The 22,641-nt window shown below is 38.8% G+C and overlaps 1 protein-coding gene across 5 annotated transcripts in view; it reads left to right on the forward strand.

Moving 5' to 3' along the window:
• The window catches only part of LOC126267046 (NEDD8-conjugating enzyme UBE2F-like), a 73,707-nt gene that overhangs the window by 11,115 nt on the left and 39,951 nt on the right, over positions 1–22,641 (forward strand). For 2 of the 5 annotated variants that reach the window (XM_049971874.1, XM_049971875.1), the window contains exons 2-3: positions 2,762–2,934; positions 16,464–16,625. The exons of 1 other annotated variant lie outside the window; for it this stretch is intronic. In XM_049971874.1, coding sequence (XP_049827831.1) covers positions 2,929–2,934; positions 16,464–16,625 — 168 coding nt within the window. In that variant the 5' untranslated portion in view covers positions 2,762–2,928. The remainder of the gene's footprint in view (positions 1–2,761; positions 2,935–16,463; positions 16,626–22,641) is intronic. 2 more of the 5 variants (XM_049971871.1, XM_049971872.1) reach the window with 1 other exon arrangement.

The raw sequence follows: 22,641 nt of genomic DNA on the forward strand, positions 1-22,641 counted from the left end.
CTTGTGAAATTGTGAAAAACAAGACACAATGGTTTCAAAAATACGTCCTAAAAGAGATATATATACCTGCAGAAAGATTTATCTGTAAGTAACACCTCAAAACATAAATTATGCTGTAAATATTTCGTGTTACTGTACCACATGTAGCGATTATTTGTTCTCGTTTCTGTCTAGCCACAGATACTCAACCACCCACACAATGGGTACAAAAAAGCACTAAATGTATATACCATCTGATGATGAGTTGCTAGGCAGCTCGAAACCGGTCATGGTTAAATAAAATACATCTACATAAAAGGCGACTGGTTGCAGTAATTTCTGAAAACCTTTTCACACCACAGTCGCAGTGTTCCACATCCACAATGGATAAAAGTCTCACATCAAGTCATGTCGCTGTGTCAACCTGCAGTACTTCGGATCCTGCTCAGCAGCCATTTGAACAGTTTTCTCTCATGAATACACTTAAAAAAAGAAAAAACTCAACTTTTCACCAATTCTTTAATTGCTGCGATTACCCAGTTATGTACCTTGCGTACATTGTGGTAGCTGTCTTGACGACTGCTTCATCAATTGTCTTAGGGTTCATTCATAATTCATTATTTCATTTTAAAGTCAGTGTTAGCCACATTTTTTCCCAAATGCTTTCAGGACTTCGTCACTTTAATTATCAGTTGATTATACACGGGATAGTATAAGATTTCACAAAACTTATATTGTAGAAACATATGCCCTCATCTTTTATCTTACACACTCTTTTCACCATGAGCCTTTTGAGACTGGTCAGGCACTGGTCCACTGGGACAGTTCTAAGACAGAATGTCTATAGCACTTTAAAGTATAAACTCTATTTGTAAGATTCAACAATGCATAACTATTAAAAGCAATTAAAGGAGTTCCAGTTTTGTGGTCAGCATAGTATTTGGTAGAATTGAGATGTGAGGGTTTGTGTGCAATGATTTTGTAAGATTTAAGTATTTGTATGTGTGTGAATCAGTGCTGTGCACCTATGCACAATCATTAATCTTTTCTCATTCCATCCCATTAGGACACAAAATAAATTTTCTTGGACGTGACAGTTTCACTGAATGTGACTGGTGACATAATCTCTTAAAGACAAATACATTTTAAGTGTGGAGAGTTATTTAAGAGCACACCCGGTATACTGACAACCATTCACCAGTGTATCCATTTGAATCAGGTGACATTTGGGATCTTAAATTGAGTGTTCATGTCAGGAACACTTATAGTTTTTGGGTATCGTATTCTGTAATCTACAAAACAAATGGTGTAGTGTGAAACAGCAATTGTACCTCTTGATTTTCTATGATATTTGTCTGACAAAACATGAAGAGAATAAGTAGTATTGGCAAAGGAATTGCATCCTTTTCTTTTATCACATCTGGACAAAGTCTTGTGTGAAAGACGTAACACAATGTTCAGTCTATTTTCGGGCATGTGACCTAGTCATTGCATACTTGCAACAATATTATAAAGTAGGGTGGATGACTAATTTCTGTGTAGAAATCTGTGCCCATTTATTACTTAAGATGCTTATACATGTGATTCAAAACTGACATACTGTGAAATTCAGGGTCTGTGTCCACTTGAGAGTGTCAACCCAACATTGTCATAGTTACAGCTAAACCTTTATGACATAATGAGATATGCATAAAAGATAAAAATACACCCACATTCTTGACCACCAAACCCCAAAGAGTGAGACTGTGGCCGAGACAATTAGATTTCATAATTCACTGAGTGACTTGTATAGATAATAAACTGTTGCAGAATTATGTGACTAAAGAAAAAATTGTGCTGCTGATTTTAAATACAACATTCATGTACTGTGTATTTGGTTAGAATATTATCTTTGTATGGAAGAAAAGCTCATGACTTGTTAACCTACCTATATCTGTAATTGTCTTTGATTTCCGGACTGCAGACCTTTGATAATTTAATGTGGCGATACGTATATCTTAAAAAAATTTGGCATTTAGGCAAATATAAATATGTTGGTGAACTTGAAGTAAACAGAAATTAGTAACTGAAAAAAAAACCAGTTATCTGTACTCTCTTTTCCCATTGTGTGCTTAGTATTGTGGATTGAGTTAAGTGCTCAGACCCCAATTAATTTATTTTGCCATTGGGCCGAGATGGATGTGTTGTTAATGTATCTCCAAAACTTTTGGTTCCATTATGGTGTTCAGCTCGTTCTCTCTAAAATTCTTCATAGTTTAACTGGCAATCAGAGAAGATAGAGGGCTATGCATGACAGCACTGTCAATCTGACAAAAATATTTATTTAATACAAACTGCGTTATATGTAGCACATGTACTTTGAATTTCACAGTATGTTAGTGTTGAGTCACGTGTTTTAGGTTCTCGAGGAATAAATGGGCAAGAGTTTTCATTCTGAATATGTTACCTGCCACTCTTCACAACTGCAGAAAGGTTTTTAGCTAAAATATTGATAGAGGAATTAATTAATACTTCATGTAGGCCCAAAAATTGACGGGATATTCTATTCTCTGATAACACTTAGAGATCACAAGTTAGTATGGTAATTAAACTGTGCGTGGATATGCTTTCTTAAGCTTTCTGGAAAAAATTCAGAAACAACCAAAAGTGGACATGGCTGGAATCCTGATCTGCCCATAAAACACACTTGTCCACAGAGCAGCAAGTATTTAAGGATTTCTTAAGGTGTCTTCTCTCACTTTGTGAGCCAGACATGGTCCCATGTATTGCTTTCTCTTCCCAGAACCAAACTGAACCACCTGTGGGAATTGTATCTCCAGAAGTAGATCTACATGCCAACAAAACATTACTCCACAGACCTCCCAAGAAGTCATATCGTGGAGTCTCCACTAAGTAGTTTGGGGGGATGCATGGGTGCTTGCAACATGATGGAGAGCACTGTGAGAAGATATGAAGGTAAGTTTTCAGAAAAGCAGAAATTTGCATTATTCTATCAAAACTTTCAGATTGGCTTCACAAAAAATTGTGACTTCAAGTGAATTACTGGGAACCACTGCAAAAGATTGCATTGTCCGTTGTCTAATACTTATAATCAGTAATAAACTATTTTGTAAAAGTAAGTAGTTGCTGAATTATTGGTGCAGAGAATCTCTGAAGGAAGGAGAGGACAATGGTAAGTAGGGGAGGAGAAGTAGTGGTCTGAGGAAGAGGAACTATGGTGGTGGTGGTGGTGGTGGTGGTGGTGGTCAGATTACATGGAAAGACAAGGATTAGTATTTCATCAATGAAATTAAAACAAGTGATGCTATAACTGTAAAGGATTTCTGTCTTACACAAGACACCTTTGTGGTTTTGTCTTCACTCAAAAATGTTGCATTGTGCTATTTTCAGTGGGTTTATTTGTTTATTTCCTTCTGCAAAATTGTTGTTGTACATTAAACTTTAAAGAATCTTTTGGTACAAAATTTATAAATTTGTAAAGTGAGCGATCATTGTCAAATGTTGTACTTTGGTTTGTGTACAGTACCTGGTTGAGTCATGTGTCACTGTGTTGTTTATTTAAGGTAATCTGAAGGTTCCAGTTGGGAAACAAGGTGGATGTACAAATTCTTTTGCGTACCTCCCTTGAACCTATTGATTTTTCTGTTTGTTATGCTTTTCCAACCGATCATCACTATGTATGATGTTGTTTAGCGTGTTGCAGTTTTTGACATTGTTTCGTTTTTACTTTGTGTGTGTCAAGATAACACAATTATTTCTTTTGTTTGTGCCGTAAGACAAGCATTTTCTAAAATTTATTAGCAAAGTGCTGAGTTTTCGCCAGTTATGTGTTGTGGCTGTGTAGTGTTCGTTTGTTTCGTAGCATGTTTGTTTTGACGTGTGGATTTGAAATGCTGTTGACAATTTTGGTGTGTGTGTGTTTGGGGGGTTGGGGGGGGCACGTGCAGGTGCGTAGGGGTGTGTGTGTGTGTAGTTGTGCTGTGTAATCATTTGTGTTCATGGGTGTTTTGTACATTTTGTGTAATAAATATCTGAAGCTAGCTTCTTCATGGGTTTTGGGGTGATTAGATTGGTGATTATAGGTTCCCTATAAATTGTTTTTCTTCTATATGGTGAGACCTAAGAAATAGTTTTTCCACCTGTGTTTCAATCATGAACTGTTTTGGTGGGTGGATGATGTCTAGGTCTTCATGAAGTTCCTTTCTACGAGATTGTGAGTCATGTATTAGGCAAATTATGTTGTCTACATATCTGTGTCCGTATCTTATTTAGTACTGCTTTGGTTTTACTATTTCGTCTCACATTTGATTTTCTATCTGACTGATGAAAAGGTCAGGTTGAAGATCACTCATTGGGGATCCCATAGGTCAGGGGTGGGCGAATAGCGAAGTGCGGCCACATGTGGCTCACTAAGGGTTTTTGTGTGGCCTGCCAAGACAGTCAAAAAAATCTGCATTGAACAAAGATTTTGTTAAAACAGACACCATGCCATTACCCATGTGTAATGTAGATACTAATCATGCAAACCAGTGTGATATTCGGTGTGGTGGCTGATTGTAGCGACCAGAAAGGTATTTCCATTTACAGCCTCTACGGTCAGCCACGGCGCCAAATGTCAATGTGGTTTCTGCATATAGTATGATGCACACTCTGGAATGATGTATGTTTAATGAAGAATGGACAAATACATATTTCTTTGTTTACACATGCTGAAGCATTGTGTTGATTCTGTCATGAAACAATAGCCGTATATAATGAGTACAATCTGAAAAACATTACAAACCAGAACATAACGAATATGGCTCACACCTCAAAATACTGCCACAGAAGCAAGTTTCTTGGTAGCCTTTAATCTATGTAATCTTTCTTTCTTTCTTTCTTTCTTTCTTTCTTTCTTTCTTTCTTCTTCTCCTTTTTTTCCCTCTGCACATAGTGAGTTTATTAAGCAGTGTGTGCTAGAGTGTGTGAACATATTGTGTCGTGATCTTACAAGCAAATTTGAAAGCACTTCATTGTTAAGAAATGCTGTAGTGCAACCCAAGGACTAAGTGACGAACTCATAGAATATCTGAACAAAGCCAGCAAAGATTTTGCTTGGTCTTCTTTGGCAGTGGATGGGAATGCAGATAATGAAGACACTGCATGATTACTCATCTGTATCCATGAAATTAATGAAAAGTCCCTCATTGCAGAGGAGTTACTCGGCCTACAATCGATGACAGATAGAACTGTTGGTAGGGACATGGTAGAGTATGCTGTGAACTGTATGGAGAAAAGTGGCTTGTCCTGGAACAACATGGCAAGCATTACAACACATGAGGCCAAGGTGTTTTCTGGGACAGTTGTAGGTATTGTCAAGCTTTTAACAAACGAGGTACAAGCACAAGATGCAGATGGTGATATAAAGAATGGGGCAAGTAAAAGTGCCCTGTTGGTCTTAAGAACAGAGTTCCTGGGTATAAAGAAACACAGTAGAGGAAAGGAATTATAGTACTAACATGACTATAGCAGATGTTGAAAGTGACCACCATTCATCTCTTGGCACTTTTGGGCCCTGGTCAGCAAGATGCTGAAGGTGATCAGAGCTGGACTGCAGGAATTGCTGTAGTCTCATCTGAAATGTTCTGCTGCAGCTCCTGAGACTGAGGGTTGTTGCGATACACTTTAGACTTGAGAGCTACCCACACAAAGTAGTTGCACACAGACAGGTCAGGTGATCGGGTTGACCTGCTAGGGCTGTGACCCGACTGACTTGTGCTAACAACTGTCAAGCATGAGACGTGTGTAAATGTGTTCCAAGGTGTGGCTGGCTATATGGACAGTTGCTCCATCCTGTTGGAAGTAACTGTACGTCTTTTCTTCCTTCATTAATGCTGCCACAAATGGTATCCACTCACCTGGGCCTATTTTATTTGCCCTGTACTGTCATTTCATTACATTTTGCATCAGGAGATCCATTGTAAAGCAGCAGTGGACTTGAAGTATGTGGAAGAGGTAGATTATATTGATTGTGTGTTGCATACAATCAGAGCAAGGGACTGCACCATTGTCACTTCAGATCTTTTCGTGAGGATGTGGAGACACAGAGGGAAGATGTAATTTACAACAGCAGCCTGAATTAGTTGAGCTTCGGTGAAGTTTTAGAGAGCCTGAATACTGCAGAGTGAAATCCTCTTATTCCTGAACACAAAGGAGATACCACATGATTTTGTGAGGAGTGGAAATATGAGATGTTGATTGTAGCCTGATACATCTGAGAAATTTAATGAACTGAATGAGAGATTGCAGGGAAAGGAGTTGCTTGCACATGAAATTAGGAAAAAAGAATGTGCCTGAAAGTGTTTCTAATAAGATTAAGGGTCATCTGCAGAGTTTGGAGTAGCAGCTCACAAGATGATTTCAGGACTGTGAGAAAATTTAATTTAAATTCAATTTGCCCTCTCACCCATCACTGCTGATGTTGACATAACATCCTAGGAGCTACAGCTTGAACTTACTGACATGCAGTCATATTGTACCGTGAAAGAAATGTTTAATGCTGAGACATTTCTTGACTTTTGTAAATCTCCGTTGTTTGAAAAATTTCCATCCATGAAGAAGATTTCTAGGAATATGTGCCCTGTACTTGGCTCTACATATATTTGTGAGCAAAGTTTTTCTGCTTTATGATCAACATGAGTAAACATAGAGGTTCCTTGACAGAAGACATAGTAGGCTGTGATGAGTATCTCAGCAAGGAATGTCAAAATGTAGAAAAGGGTGACAGGATGCTGAATTTAAAATAAAATGTGCTTGCAGCTATAGACGATATCTATAAATAAGCTGAGTATAACTCACAAATTAATTTTGTTTAGATTTGTTGACTTTTATCATAACACTTAAATGCTTTCTGAAATACAAAGTTTAGTAAGGAATTCAATATTTTTAACAGGTGTGGCCCTCTGCCAATTTCTGCTTCCACAAAGTGGCCCCCAAGCCACGATAGTTGCCCACTCCTGGCCATCGGTAGTCCCTCTTGTTGAGAGTAAATTTTGTTGTTGAATGTGAAGTAGTTTTGCCTTGTGATGAGCATCAGTGAGGGTGACATTTCTTGTATGTTTGTTGTGGGTACGTTTCCTTGTAGTTGGAGATTTCTTCCTATAATATAGACAGTTTCTTCCTTTGGAATGTTTGTGTACATGGAAATTATGTCAAATAAAATTCCGTATGTTTTCTTATTTTTTGTATGAAGTCTTCTGAGTTCTTTAGACTTCTGTTTCAGTGTGTTTGTGTATTGTCTGTAGTGTCTGGATGGGAAAAAACTGCAAGCGTGTCTTGCATAAGGTGGAAATCTTCCAGTTTTTTTTAGCAAGTGTGGAAGTAAGAACTGCCATTCACAAGATGATTATAATGATGATGATAATTTTCTGAAGGAATGGGAAGGAGAAAAAATATGTTTGTTTGCAGGTTAAAGGAACAGAACAAAATAGCTAGGTACTATTTATTCAGGGGATGTTAGTTTTTGCTTCAGCTTTTATGACTGAGAAATTTTCACTTGATTGCTAATCGGAATGGACATATTTTTAAAGTGCAGAATATGGTGACAATATATTGTATTTTGGAAACAGTCCTGTTTTTGTTGGTGAAGAACACAACCAGATGTGGAGTTCATGAGATCCACCTAGGGTAAACTAATATTGGAAGTCCTGTTTTTAGTCATCTGTAATCTCAGTAGTTGTACTGTATCTCCCTTGTTTGTTTGTTTTTTAGTCAGCTTGAAGACATTATTTGCCCCCATTTATCCTTCCAAATGCTTTATATAAAATTTACTAAGCAACAGTGACACATCCATTTTGACAGTTGTTACTTTCTGTGTCTAAAGTTGTTCCTACCTTAGTCTTTCCCTTCATGGGTGTCAAATCCCTACCAAACAACAAATATATATATTTGCCAACATTAGACATGAAACTCAAGGTTTACAATAAAATGACTTTAGCACTTAACACCCACAAAGTCAGTCTACATAGTTCAGTATTAGAAGACAACAGTCTTTAACACACTTTGCAAAGTAATTTCCATTTTTCAGCTGTTATAGGTAGATTCAGAATTATTTTTTTCTGGTTATCATCATAAGTTGCTGCACTCATTGCTGAGGGCCATGACCCAATGAACCAAGTGTCTCCACCCCGGATGGTTGCCAGCTTCTCTTAGTGCTCGCTGAAGAGGTAGACTGGAGATCTTGTTTTGATCCATCCATCTGCTCACTGCTCGTCCTTTTGGTCTCATGCCCTCGATCTTTCCTTGCAAGATTATTCTCTCTCACAATATGGCCAAAAAACTGGAGCATTTTTTCAGTGACTCGAAAAGAAAGGCGTTTGGAGATAGAGTTGTACAATAATGGACACACTTGCTCTTCTTTCGGTCCATTTTATGCGTAGCATCCTACGCCAGCACCAAGGCTCAAACGCACCAATGCACTGTTTGTCTCTGACCTTGAGTGTCCATGTTTCACAATCATAAAAGAAGACAGAAAACAAGAGTGTTTCAAGTAGCCGGATCTTCGTGTTATTTGTTATTGCTCTGCTATGCCAGTTCTTGGCGGTGAGCTTCATCATAGCGACTCACCCTAGCGTGATCCACCTTATCTCATCTTCACAAATTCCTTTACTACAGATGGTTGACCCAAGATAGATGAAGGAAAGCACGACTTACAGTTCCCTTAATCAACCTGTGAGGTGGATCTGTTCTTCTCAATCAGTTAACATGAGTTTAGACTTGCTGAGGTTGATGTCTAATCCATTTTTTCTGGTAAAAGTACAATTTATCACTTAACATTGTGTTCCAGAGCAAGCTCCTTTGTCTTTAATTTCTCTGGACAATACCCATATAATGCAGTTTTGATAACTTTCTCCCTCTTTTTCTCAACAATTTTTATTTCCATAATGTGTTTCGATATGTCATGTATTTGTTTCCTAATTTGAGTTTTCTAGCATTTATAGACTTAGAGAAAGCTTTTGACTATGTTGACTGGAATACTCTCTTTCAAATTCTGAAGGTGGCAGGGGTAAAATACAGGGAGCAAAAGGCTATTTACAATTTGTAGAGAGACCAGATGACAGTTACAAGAGTAGAGGGGCAGGAAAGGGAAGCAGTGGTTGGGAAAGGAGTGAGACAGGTTTGTAGCCTATACTCGATGTTATTCAATCTGTATATTGAGCAAGCCGTAAAGGAAACAAAAGAAAAATTTGGAGTAGGAATTAAAATCCACAGAGAAGAAATAAAAACTTTGACGTTCGCCGATGACATTGTAAATCTGTTCGTGACGGCAAAAGGACTTGGAAGAGCAGCTAAACGGAATGGACAGTGTCTTGAATGGAGGATAATGGACTGTAGCCTAATTAAATCGGGTGATGCTAAGAGTATTAGATTAGGAAGTGAGACGCTTAAAGTGGTAAATGAGTTCTGCTATTTGGGGAGCAAAATAACTGATGGTCGAAGTAGAGAGGATATAAAATGTAGACTGGCAATGGCAAGGAAAGCGTTACTGAAGAAGAGAAATTTGTTGACATGGAGTATAGGTTTAAGTGTCAGGAAGTCGTTTCTGAAAGTATTTGTATGGAGTGTAGAGAGGTATGGAAGTGAAACATGGACGATAAATAGTTTGGACAAGAAGAGAATAGAAGCTTTCGAAATGTGGTGCTACAGAAGAATGCTGAAGATTAGATGGGTAGATCACGTAGCTAATGATGAGGTATTGAATAGGATTGGGGAGAAGAGAAGTTTGTGGCACAACTTGACTAGAAGAAGGGATCGGTTGGTAGGACATGTTTTGAGGCATTTAGCATTGGAGGGCAGCGTAGAGGGAAAAATCGTAGAGGGAGACCAAGAGAAGAATACACTAAACATATTCAGAAGGATGTAGGTTGCAGTAGGTACTGGGAGAAGAAAAAGCTTGGACATGATAGAGTAGCATGGAGAGCTGCATCAAACCAGTCTCAGGACTGAAGACCACAACAACAAAAACAACATCAGTTTGAAACTATTTTGATCTACAGATTTGTTTTGTACTTCAACTGACTTTATAATATTGCTTTAGGCACAATAATTTTTATTCCCTATTTTTGTATTGCTTACCATTAATTTCTGTTACTCCTCGATAATAGCTTCTTTTTGTCATTGATTGTGGTTCTGACCTTTGTTAAATTGACAAGCATTTTATATACAAATAACCAGCTGTAATTCAGAGATAGATCTGTCTTCAGATGGTACACTTTTTTATTTCAAGATTATGTTATCTCCTGAAAGCAATGTGAAAATTAAATGCAAGCTAAATGGTACGAGGGGGGGCTGGTGGTGTTATCGTGTTCTGCTTATTTTTATCAGAGATTTCATTCTGGTTTTGAGCAGTGGTGTTGCAAAGTGGGATCAGGTGGTAGATACTGATATCAATAGCCTAGTTAATTGCACAGGACTTCGTTCTTATAACAATACTTACATACACATCTGGTCAAGGCCCCAGCAGTTTGGATGTCATTGGTGGCAGTGTCAGCACAACAGACAGCAATTATACTACACCCCCAGTGGTGATGCTGCACAGGCAGCGACCTTGTATTGAGCCAACTGACGTGGGAAAGTGCATACCGAGTGCTATAAGGTGAATGCTCTCGCACTGTACTTCCATGGCCTCCTAAAATTATGAAGGTACAGGACAGTTAAGGAACCCATGGTTCTGTTAAAAATTTGTGTGTTTTAGTACTTCTTTTCTTACTCTAGTAGTCGAGAAAAGTACAACCAGCCCAATAAGTGTTTTTGACATTTCGTGATGTGTAAGCTACACAGAAAAGAGATGATTAGAAATTGCAACAGATGCAATTGAGTATGAAATTAGCATGCCTGAATGCTTGAACATGCAGGAAGTGTCCAGCCACAGATTTGTGACAGAATCTTGTTTCTGCCAGAACTGCAGGTGGGACTAGTGATCAGTTGGGCACAAAACAGCAAGTATCCATTGTTGAGTGTGATTCGTGGCACAGTGTGTGGTAAACGTGAGCTGAACTGGTTGCACAAGAGTGAAGGGGTTCCGCAAAAAAAAAAAAAAAATGTAAAGTTTCAAAACAGATATGAACTCCAGAATACATTAACTCAGGTTAATGATAGCTCACAGAAAAGTCCCACAAAGTCACGGAACTGTTTAGCAGTGAAAGTTGGAATTAAGATTTTTGTGTAGGAACATTATCAGAAAGTTCTCCATCTTTATCTTAAATAATTTTCTATTAGTTATGAGTCAAAGCATTCGAATCAAGATACATGGGTTCAGTTCTGGTGGGGACTATTGAATGAATTATTTGGATCCTCAGTTTCCCATTTCCTCCTTGAGATCTTGTTCATTATGTCCATTTGTGTGAACTCGCAGAATACAGGCCATTAAATATCAGAAAATCTTCACCAGTAAGTTGCATAACAATAATATGTGTAGATCAAAATTGGGTGGCAGATCAAGGTTTGAACCTGGAACCTTTGCCTTTTGTGGGTGAATGTTATAGTGATTGAGTTATCTGGGCATGACTCACTTCCTAACCTCAGAGTGCTACTTCTGCTAGTACCTCTCTCCTACTTCAAAAACTTCACAGATGTTTTCAGTGCATACACTGCTGTAGAATTAGAATTCATTCAGAAAACAATTGCCATAGCTGTGGCTAAGTCATTTCTCTTCAGTATCCTTTCTTCAAGGAGTACTAGTCTTGCAAGCACTTACAAATTATTGACATGGGAGAGAGGCACTGAAGGAAATAAAGATGTGAGACAGGTTTTGAGTCATGCCTGGATAGCCCAGTCAGTAGAGCACTTGTCAACAAAACACAAAGGTTCTGGTTTCATTCCCTAGTCTGACAAACGGCTTTAATCTACATCCAATTTTTAAATCGGTACACACTCTGCTGCAAAGTGAAAACTCATTTTGGAAATTGAGATAGATGTTCAGTGTGCAATGCCTGTTTTCTGAACAGTAACAAGGTCCCTTCACCAAACTGATAATGCTGAGCATCGCATAGGGAAACTGCTTAATCCATTTGTGGATCATGTTTTCAGCAATGTGGCACAAAAGCACACATCGCATTTTCCAACATTGGCTCAAGCTCGTGACATCTTTGCTTAGGCCGGTATTACACTCCAAATTTCTTTGTCAAAGATTTGATCAAAGATGTCATCCAATATTCCGTCCAATATATTTGACAAAGATCTTTGACGTAGCGCTAGACGGGGGTATTACACTGTCATCAAAGTTTTCGTCAAAGTTCAAGATGGCTGACAAAAACAAATTGTTATTTTTAACCGCAGCAGCGGCTGCTTGTGCCACAATTGCTGTGTGTGCCCATGTGATACAGAAGCGGGGGAAAATACGGAAACGTACTTGGGTGAAGCCGTGGGTTTCACGACGAGACAAAAAAAGTATTCAGCAAAACTTGTTACGTGAGCTAATAGTGGAAGACGTCAAATCGTACATCAATTTCTTGCGAATGGATGAGCATACTTTTCAGTATGTTCTCAGTGAAGTGATTCCTCATATCTCAAAACACAATACTCACCTACGAACTGCTATATCTGCAGAAGACAGGCTCACTGTAACACTTGCTACAGGAGAAAGTTACTCTAGCTTACAGTACAGCACTCGAATTCCACAATGCACATTAAGTAAAATAATACCTGAAACGTGTGAAGCAATTTATAAAGTGCTAAAAGAACGTTGTCTGAAGGTAAATAAATGCACTTTATGCCCATGAAGATAAATTGTTATTATTTTATTTATTTTATTTTAGTTACATATCAAATTACAATGGATGTGTGATACCACAAAATTAATAGAGATGTATGAAGCGGATGAGACGCTGTACAATGTGAGGCACCCTGATTATAAAAACAGATTACAAAGATTGGAGAGATACAAAAATTATATGCATACATATTTAAAGAATAGAATCATCTTCGTCGATTCCAGCCTGTTGCAAGGCAGCCTGGATATATCCTGAGGTCGACGGTTGTGTACGGGCTGTCGCATGCAGAAAATCCCACCTGTCCATTAATGTCCGCTCCAGACCATGCATAGTGGCAGTGGTGTATTCCCTGCCGCCCACTTTCTCCATTTCACGCAGTTCTGCTGCGATGTGGGCGCCAAGGGTGCTGTAGCGGTCTTCATGGACAGTCATGGTTCTGGCAGCATCAGCCATAGCCTTAAGTGTTCTGCTGGCCTCCTCCATGACGTTTGTTGTCACGTCTGGCGTGACTTTCCTTCTTTTAGTGGGAGGCCGTTCTCGACGCTGGGGCTGTGGCTGTGCCTCGCTACATGTGACAGGCTCTTGCATCTCACGCTATAAATAAAAGATAAAAGCCATTAGTTACGTACTTCCTTGCACATACATAAATCTTACTTATTTACAGGTACCCACAAGCAGAGGAGAGTGGGAGCAAATTGCAGAGGATTTCGAGAAGAAGTGGAACTGTTATAACACTATAGGAGCAATGGACGGAAAGCACATTCGTATTAAATGTCCACAAGCTAGTGGATCTCACTTTTTCAATTATAAATCCTTCAACAGTATCATTTTATTTGCCATGGTAGATGCTTCCTACAAATTTTTGTATGTAGATGTAGGAACTAATGGGCGTGTTGGTGATGCTGGAGTGTTTTCAAAAAGCAAACTACGTGAGTGTCTCATTGACCGATCTATGCTCAACATTCCTGAAAGCAGGAAGCTTGGGAACACAAACATTACAACTCCAATGGTAGTACTGGCAGATGACGCTTTTCCACTCAGTTATAACATTATGAAGCCATACCCCTTAAAAGGGATCACAAAAGAAGAAAAGGTTTTCAATTACCGACTGTCACGAGGGAGAAGATTAGTGGAGAGCAGTTTTGGCATTCTTGCAAGTCGTTTCAGGATTTTTCTTACTACCATTAATCTGCCTCCTGAAAAAGTTACCACTGTAACACTGGCTGCCTGCACATTGCACAACTTGTTAACTGAGAGAAGAAAACACTTGTACACTCGTCAGGAAACAGTGTCTGCCATAGTAGGAGACTGCACTTATCTTGAGACACAAAGCACTGAGGACCTACAGCGAATGGAACCAATAGCTTGCCAAGCTGCTTCTGGACGTTCAGTACATGGAAGAGCAGTTAGGGAATACTTTTAAGACATTTTACAATGGCGCTGGGAAAGTGCCCTGGCAAGACAATCACATTTAGTAACGTAAAATGTAAACAAATGTACATACCTCAAACATTTCCTCAAACGTGGGTGTGGCACGTTCACTCTCACTTTCCGTACTCTCTAGATTACACACACTCTCATCTGCCTCGGTTGCTTGGTCGAGAAATTTGAGCATTTGAAACCAGTACACTTGTGGTGTGTACGCCGCCTGTGCACTGGCTCCACTTTTGCTTTTATGCATCTGCAATATTAGCAATGAAAATAATTTAAACTACTTGTAGGTTACGTAAAAATTATTGTATGCTTCAAGTCACTGCAGTGAATAAATTAATGCAAATCATTGGTATGACATGTAAACTTTACTTGCATAAATAAATATAAATTAATGTGTCAATACGTACTTTTGCTTTCTCGTACGAGTAGCTAGTGCGGAGGCCATTTATCTTCCTCTTTATGTCCTCGGCCGTACATCCAGGCCTTATGTCATGGCTAATGATCTCTGCTATATTTTTATAGCTCTCCAATCTTCGTAATCTGTTTTTGTAATCAGGGTGCCTCACATTGTAAAGCGCTTCATCCGCCTCATACATTTCAATTAATTTTGTGGTAGACGCCACACACCAACTATATTTAGCTCCAGCGATGCTGGCGCTCCGTGTGGTAACATATCGCATTGCAATGAACAGAAGACAGGCGATTTCTTTGATCAAATATACGGCCTCGCCCTAGATTTGATCAAATATTGGACGACATTTGTCAAATTTCCTTATTACACTATCAAATATCTTGGACAAAGATATTGGACAAAGATATTGGACAAAGATATTGGACAAAGATATTGGACAAAGATATTGGACAAAGATATTGGACAAAGATATTAGACAAAGATATTGGACAAAGATATTGGACAAAGATATTGGACAAAGATATTGGACAAAGATATTGGACAAAGATATTGGACAAAGAAATTTGATAGTGTAATACTGGCCTTAGGAGAGGATGATCAGCAAAGCAGTAAAATATAATGGCCGCTGAGATTGTTTAATCTCTCCCCATGTGATTTTTTTTTTAGCAAGTTGGTGAGGTGTACTTGAATAATTCCCCTTACACTGAGTAAGGTACAACAGGACATCGAAAATGTTGTTATTGCGGCTCCCCCCCCCCCCCCCCCCCCCCCTGTCGGAGGCTTGAATCCTCCTTTGGGCATGGGTGTCTGTGCTGTCCGTAGCGTAAGTTACATTAAGTAGTGTGTAGGCTTAGGGACTGATGACGTAAGTAGTTTGGTCCCATAAGGCCTTACCACAAATTTCCAAATTTTGTTGTTATTGGCACTGCTATTGGCGCACATCAGGTGTAGCTTCTACATGTCCCGCAGTTTGATAATTCATGCACAGCACTGCATTGCTGTCAATAGTAGCTATTTCCAGCATCTTTTGTAAAGAGCAATTATCGTGTTCATAACAAGAGTACTTCAGTCAGACTTTACAACCTGCAGTTTCCTACATTATGACAATTAACTACGTGTTGTTTTCACATTGTTCTCATGTATTCTTGAGTTCAGTGTTTCTTAGTTGCTGCTATTTCTATGTAATTGCTCCCTAGTTGGACGAAACATGACTTCACTTCTTTTTTTTTCCCCAACTTACTGTATGTTGGTATTTGAAACTAATTATTTATTTGAGTGACAACTGTGAATTTATACAGGTAATCATGTCTGATTTGTGGTCTATAGAACACAAATGAAAGCTACCATATGTTCGAACTCTAAGGCCTAAGTAAAGTGTTACATTTGTTTATAGTGGTGTCTCAGAAGATAATGCCTCATATTTCCTTTTCTTCCCAGCAACAAACACCACTTTTTCTGTTAAATGGGGCCCAACTACTGGAAACAGCAAATGCGAAAATTATCATGTACAAGGTGTCATTTATGTGCTTTACAGTCATTGCAGTACTGACTGATTCTGTGTAAATGTTATAAATGCCTATGCATCAAATGAAAGAGCACAGGCACTCACTCACCTGTGTCAACAGGTGAATGAAGGGCGGTACAGAAGTACTTCAAGTGAGAATGAAATGTCTCCAAGTAATAGTGGCAAAATACTGATAAATTCTTGGAGAGTTGCCTGTACTCGTCCAGTTTTTGCATATTTTCACTTTCGAATTCATTTGTGTAATGGTACTTTTTCCATCACTGTGCTTTCTAAAGATAACAAGTGTGTTTTTTTTTATTACTTGTAGCATTTAATATTTCATGTATACATGTTAAATAATCTCATTGTTGTTGTGTTCTCAAAGGTTCAAGAAATGGAGCAAACTTTGCCTGTCACTTGCAAGGTCCATTTTGACAATCCAGATATTCTGTATGATTTTACTTTAACGGTAATGCCAGATGAAGGATACTGGATGGGTGGTCGTTTCGTGTTCCACATTCATGTTACTGAAGAGTATAACATGGCTGTAAGTGTCATTCTCTATTCTGAAAGAATTTATTTTTCATTGTGTAATTTAAGTAAGACTTCGTACACTGATTCTTATTGGAACCATATAACATGCGTACACAACAAAAATCTTTACTTTTTGATTTGGTTTGTTTGTGTACAATGGTATTATGCGTAACTCCAAAACTTCCAGCCTCAGTGAATCCAGACTGCCACAGCCATTCATAATGTGATTAGCAAATAAATTACTCTGTATTAAACTGGGCGTCATGTAGAACAAATAATACAGCTTAAGTAGCAACTCTCCTAATTTTGGAAGCAACCTATTTTTATATGTAAGTTATTTGGAAAACTAACTTTCACCACGGTTGTATCTTCGTTTAACAATGCTCACCTTGAACGTTGCCACATTTAATGCACTTTGATAGATTTTACTAGTATCTCCTTGTACCATGACAATGTTTGATTAATCTGGTCTGTGTCAGTATGCTGGAGGTACACATCTGTAAATGATTTACCAACAGTATTCTAAGACGTCAGGGCTGGACTAAACGGAGGAGGAATAACAAATGGCCTCAAGTGGAGTCTACCATGCCATTTAGATCTATATGTGCTTCACAGTGTGTAAGGCATTTATTCTCATCAGAGCAAATTTCTGGTGAAACCTTGCCACTGTAGCCTGATTTCCATCAATTTTGTTATGTGTCACATTTTGCAGTAGACCTGTCTCTGCAAAAACCAAATCATTACTTGCACGTCAAAAGGATTTTTTAGACACTGAATTTGTTTAGCATGTTAGAGTTGGTGTGTGGATAGGTCCACCAAACCAAACAATGACTAGATGGCAAACTGCCTCAAAACATCTGAGTATGTATGTGAGTAAATCATCATCACTCTCTGAATGACCCTTGTATTTTAAGTAACATTCCAGTGTTAAGGAAAAATGTGGTTTCATAATGGAGCAAAATACATAATTTATTTATACTGAATGAGGTGGTGCTGTGGTGTATGTTGCATTATTCTGGGAGGATGGTGATTCAGATCTTCACTTGGCCAACAAGATAGTTGCCTTCCCCCATCATCATGCTCCAACTCTACTGACTTTGTCCTTGATGGGATGTTAAACCATTTTTACTTCTAACTTGTATTGTGCATTAGGATGGATATGTTTATATGGATAAGTATGATTACCTAATTTCTGCTTTCTAAAGTAATCCCATATGAAAGCTATACGTTTGAGATGGAGGTACATGACATGGCTTCCAGCTGTAGAAACAATATTCACATGGCAGAATGGTTTCAGTATTCAGTCAAACTAACATTGTGAAATGAAATGCCATCAGTGGGGGGAAAATCACTGAAGATGCAGTGACATGAAATTACATCACTAAAAACAGTTCAGAAGTATTGAACCTGTATTGTAATGAATATGCTGTTAACAAGTGGGAATTTGTAGCAGTCAACACTCAAACCCCGACTTCCTGCCTTTTGCAAATAGAGTCCTTAATGATGAGGCTATCTGAGCTTTCCTTTTGCCCTGTCTCAAATCGTCGTCGTCACTGACATCTTCAGCTGTGATATCCAAGTGCATCATCCAGTGGTTCCTCCCCCTAGATATGAGAGATTACCACCATTGGGGAAATAAATAGATGCAATATTTTCTTGAACAGGGCATTACATTCTAGCAACTAAGGGATGCGTGGTGTGTAAATGGCTTTTTGCATTTCCAGGAAGCTAGCTAGTTAAGTTTATATAATGAAATTCATGTCTGTATTACAAAGGAAGACAAAATTATTGTATCTCCTATGTATAACAATAATAGAAGTTCCTGCAAATATGTAAAATAAGGGAAAGTCAACCATGTACCCCTGGAGGACTGGTCTGTGATGCACAGAAACACAAAATAGAAAACAGTTAATGTTAGCTTTAAGTCCTTTAACCCAATGGCAGTACAAAAAACTATTTTAAATAAAAGTAAAACAGTAAATTCCAAATTTTTTAAAGACAAGAGACAATAATTCACTTCTGGTGTGATACCAAAAGGCGGTGATCTATCCAAAACGAAGAGCAGTGTTGTATGTGGTCAACAGGAGTGGCAGCCTAAGTGTAGGTTGTGTAAAGGGGTGGAGGGGGAGAAAAGCTTAGAGGTGGTGGGATCGGAAGAATGGGCAACTGGTGAAAGTGGAAGATAGAAGGGATCAGGAGGGAAAGAGCAGTGGGAAGGGAGGGGGAGGGGTGGTAAATAGAGGAACAAAGGTAGACAGGAAGGGTAAATTCAAGGGGAGCAAGGAATGGAAGAATAAGCTCTGTGGCAACACAGTGGTGAAAATACAGCCAGTCTCCTTGAAATTACATACCTTCATGGCTCTGTGAAATCAAAATCCGCTTCTGGGTAACATTCAGTATTTCAGGATTGTGCTAGTCCACTCTGTGCATTGTAATATGATTAAAACCTCCATGGCATTTATTCTCTAAGTGGTAGAGACTTTGTTGCACAAGCTTTTACCATTCTTTGACAGTGGCCTCCATGTAGTTACCTGGTGTGTAAGGGTGAGTTCCTGTGATGTTGCACTGTTTCAATTTGAGCCAGTGTTTTCATGCATTACTGTCTTAAAACGTGAATTTATTGATTTGTAATGGATGTCTCGAAGCCAAATTGATCATGTGAACAGTTCTCTTGGATTCTCCTTATGGTACCTACAAGGCAGATCTTCAATGTTTTGTGCCTTTTGATGTCACAGGAAACAAATGACATAAGTAACTACTATTTATGGATCATGTTGTTGTTGTTGTTGTTGTTGTTGTTGTTGTGGCAGCAAGAGTGTTATTATGATCCAATGCAACGATGGACAGAGACTAGTAGATAAACTTACGCATGACATTCAGCATTGTACAGCCAAGCGTATGACTGTTCCTGTACCGGAAATATATGCAGAAGTCTTTGGTCATACCATTAAAGTAATTCTTGACTATGGTGCATATATGAATGCAACCTCCGCAGCCATGTTTGAGAGGTTGACAAGACCGGAAACTACCAGTCTTTCCTGCGAGTAATTGTGACATTATAGGTGCAATCGGTACCAGGGCACAGAAGGTAAAGATACAGACTCTTATTGAATTGTGGTGTTGTTGTTGTTGTTGTTGTTGTTGTTGTGGTGGTGGTGGTATTCAGTCCTGAGACTGGCTCGATGCGGCTCTCCATGCTACTCTACTCTGTGCAAGCTTCTTCGTCTTCCAGTACCTACTGCAACCTACATTCTTCTGAATCTGTTTAGTGTGTTCATCTCTTGGTCTCCCTCTACGATTTTTACCCTCCACGCTACCCTCCAATACTAAATTGGTGATTCCTTGATGTCTCAGAATATGTCCTACCAAGCGATCCCTTCTTCTAGTCAAGTTGTGCCACAAACTCCTCTTCTCCCCAATTCTATTCAATACTTCCTCATTAGTCATTTGATCTACCCATCTAATCTTCAGCATTCTTCTGTAGCACCACATTTCGAAAGCTTCTATTCTCTTCTTGTTTAAACCATTTATCATCCATGCTTCACTTCCATACATGGCTACACTCCATACAAATACTTTCAGAAACAACTTCCTGACACTTAAATCTATGCTCGATGTTGCATGCTCTGTGCTAAATTCTACCAGGCAGTTCCCTTTTTCATTCCTTACCTCCATTCCATATTCACCTACTATGTTTCCTTCTCTTTCTTTTCCTGCTATCGAATTCCAGTCACCCATGACTATTAAATCTTCGTCTCCCTTCACGATCTGAACAGTTTCTTTTATGTCATCATATATTTCATCAATCTCTTCGTCATCTGTGGAGCTAGTTGGCATATAAACTTGTACTACTGTGGTAGGCGTGGACTTCGTATTTATCTTGACCACAATAATGTGTTCATTACCGTATTTACTCAAGTCTAAGCCGCACCTGAAAAATGAGACTCGAAATCAAGGAAAAAAATTTTCCCGAATCTAAGCTGCTCCTGAAATTTGAGACTCGAAATTCAAGGTGAGAGAAAAGTTTTAGACTGCCCCTTCAAATCGAAAAACAGTTTGCCCATTGAAGCGTGAAACACATTTGAGGTTGAATGGATGAAGATATAGCTACAGTAGTTTGGTTTGATTCGTTAAGCTTTACCAGGTAGCCATAGCTGTGTCAGGCACTGCGTCTGTATTTATACGGGTACCCTTCCTTTTTCGCATGCTACGTCTGGTTTGAATCGATTGCTTATTTTGCTTTGATCTGATAAGTGACATTCTCTTTGTTATAGGTGTTTGTCACTCCAAGCTGAAAATGCATTATTTTACTGTGTCATGCATTGTTTGTTACATTCTGATAATGCGTGTTGACGACATGTCGCTGCTCGTGGCAAGGTTTGCTTTGTGCGCGCTACCGCGGCTTACAAAAAGAGGAATTGTCTCATAAGCGAAACAATGGCGAGAGTCTGCTATTTGTTGTTACTTAAACTGCTGCTTTCTTGATAATGATGAACAAGAACCAAATAGTAGACTGATGATCTGAACGAGAGTTTAGCGAAAAATTTTCTCCGTTTGAAAATCTTCTTTTGTACATTACATTCTGCACAGAAATTAGGGTCACCTTAGATTTAAAAATCTAGTCAGTTGTGCTTAGTTTCTATCACTATCACTATTCAGCATAAGAATAAACATGTCATTATATGTATATTCTTCCGCATTTGCTGTTCTAGTTTCGTAGTTTATTAGGCAGACAGGACTTAAATCAAAGAACAGCAAACATGAAAAAATACATGGCATAATGTTTACATTCTTCTACCTTTTTGGCGCCAGTATTTATCTTTGTGCCTGCAATGCATACCTGTGTAGCGCGACATGTATTTGACAGCAGAAGTTAGTTAGGCGACACCTACCAACATTTTTCAGAACTTCCGCTTACTTTGCGCTCGATTCTAAGCCGCAGACGGTTTTTTGGATTACAAAAACCGGAAAAAACGTGTGGCTTAGATTCGAGTAAATACGGTATGCTGTTTGTCGTAGCTTTCCTGTTTTTTATTCATTATTAAACCTACTCCTGCATTACCCCTACTTGATTTTGAATTTATAACCCTGTGTTCAACTGACCAGAAGTCTTGTTCCTCCTGCCACTGACCTTCACTAATTCCCACTATATGTAACTTTAACCTACCCATTTCCCTTTTTAAATTTTCTAACCTACCTGCCGATTAAGGGATCTGACACTCCACCCTCGGACCTGTAAAACACCAGTTTCTTTCTCCTGATAACGTCTTCCTGGGTAGTTCGCACCTGGAGATCCGAATGGGGGACTATTTTACCTCCGGAATATTTTACCCAAGAGGACGCCATCATTTAATCATACAGTAAAGCTGCATGCCCTGGGGAAAAAATATGGCTGTAGTTTCCCCTTGCTTTCAGCTGTTAGCAGTATCAGCACAGCAAGGACATTTTGGTTAGTGTTAAAAGGCCAGTTCAGTCAAGCATCCAGACTGCCACCCCTGCAACTACTGAAAAGGCTGCTGCCTCTCTTCAGGAACCGCACATTTTTCTGGTCTCTGAACAGATACTATTCTGTTGTGGTTGCACCTACGGTATGGCTATCTGTATCACTGAGGCCTGCAAGCCTCCCCACCAATGGCAAGGTCCATTTTTCATGGGTGGGGGGGTGGGGGGGTTATAGATCATATAGTTAATATAATTCTGTGTATTTTTTATGTATGTCATCATTTGTGTAATTATAGATCATATAGTTACACAAATCATGACATACATAAAAAATACATAGAATTATTTATAGAACATTTTTAAATCCTCGTGAGGGTACACACCCTTTATTTTCAATGTCTTTGGATATGCCAACAGACCAACAGATATGCAACCGGATGTGGCACTTTTAAAACAACATATGATCCGTGGTATATTCTTTGCCACTTCTTGGTCCTCTTCTGCAGAAGTGAAGATCTTGTATGAGATCTCAATAGTACCAAATCTCCAACATTATAATATTGTTACCTCTTTAATCCCTTGTTGTG

Source organism: Schistocerca gregaria, chromosome 4, assembly GCF_023897955.1.
Source record: "Schistocerca gregaria isolate iqSchGreg1 chromosome 4, iqSchGreg1.2, whole genome shotgun sequence".
Classification (NCBI taxonomy): domain Eukaryota; kingdom Metazoa; phylum Arthropoda; class Insecta; order Orthoptera; family Acrididae; genus Schistocerca; species Schistocerca gregaria.